Here is a 1313-nt window from a genome sequence, read left to right as displayed (position 1 = left end):
CCATGTAGTTTCTGGGATTTGAACTCAGGACCTACAGAAGAACAGTCAGTGCTCTTAACCGCTGAGCCATCTCTCAAGCCCTAAAATATTTTCATATTGAATAAAGGAAAAAAGATAATAAATATTAAGGATATTATTTTATTTTAATATTGTTTTGTTTGGCTTGGTTTTTCGAGGCAGGGCTTCTCTGGGTAGCCCTGGCTGTCCTGGAACTCACTCTGTAGACCAGGCTGGCCTCGAACTCAGAAATCCGCCTACCTCTGCCTCCCAAGTGCTGGGCTTAAAGGCATGCGCCACCACTGCCTGGCAAATTTTGTTTTTTAAGACAGGGTGCTATCCAGTCCAGCCTGGCTTCCCAAGTACAGGGATTGTATAGGCAGATATAACCATACTTAACTGTATAGATGTAGTTTTAAATATTTTTTGTTGTAAATATTTTATTGATTATATACTAGCAAGTAGCCTTTTAATCTTTTCATTTATTTATTCACTTTACATCCTGATCATAGCCCCTCCTTCCTCCTCTGACTTCTAATTTTTATTAGTATTTTTTGTGTGGAGCGTATTTATATTTGTGCATGTCGTATATGTTTGTGGGTATATTTGCATGTGTGTGGAGGCCAGAGGTTGACTCTGGAGGACTTTCGCCATTTCTTTGCACCTTTTTGTTTTTAAAGATTTAAAAGAACTTATTTTGGTTTATGTTCTTGCATGAGTTTATTGCACCATGTGCTTTGTGACCTGCCTCGCGTGGGTGCTGGGAATGGAACCCAGCCAGATCCTCTGTGAGGGCAGTAAGTGCTCTTAACCACAAACCATCTCTCTAGCCCCTTTCCATTTCATTTCCTGAGCCAGGTTTTCACTGAACCTGGAGCTCATCAGTTAACTAGACTGTTGGGCCAATGAGCTGCAAGGATCTACCTGACTCTGCCCTCCAGTACTGGGGTTACACACAAGTGTGCTTCTCCACGGGTTTTTCTTGGGTGTGGGGTTCCAAACTCAGGTCTTCAGTGCTTGATAAGTACTGTACCTACTGGAGAGAACTCTTTGTCTTCTGTACAGAGGGCTCTGTAAGCTTGCTTTTGTTAACATCTATGAAGTCGACTTGGTATGCTGGAACTCACCTTTACAAATTTTTTTCTTTTTAGCATCTCAAAGACAAATTTTGGAATTTTATTTTCTACAAGTTCATTTTCATCTTTGGAGTGCTGAATGTCCAGACTGTGGAGGAGGTGGTGATGTGGTGCCTCTGGTTTGCCGGACTTGTTTTCCTGCATCTGATGGTTCAGCTCTGCAAAGACAGATTCGAATAC

At 41.7% G+C, this 1313-nt stretch overlaps 1 protein-coding gene across 1 annotated transcript in view; it reads left to right on the top strand.

The window, feature by feature from the left end:
- Amfr (autocrine motility factor receptor) overlaps positions 1-1313 on the top strand; it is a 24502-nt gene that overhangs the window by 3454 nt on the left and 19735 nt on the right. The window contains exon 2 of the mRNA XM_021220195.2: positions 1149-1232. Within this exon, the coding sequence (XP_021075854.1) occupies positions 1149-1232 (84 nt within the window). The remainder of the gene's footprint in view (positions 1-1148; positions 1233-1313) is intronic.

The sequence above is a fragment of the Mus pahari genome, chromosome 20 (genome assembly GCF_900095145.1).
Source record: "Mus pahari chromosome 20, PAHARI_EIJ_v1.1, whole genome shotgun sequence".
Classification (NCBI taxonomy): domain Eukaryota; kingdom Metazoa; phylum Chordata; class Mammalia; order Rodentia; family Muridae; genus Mus; species Mus pahari.
This window is presented reverse-complemented; position numbering and strand designations above follow the sequence as displayed.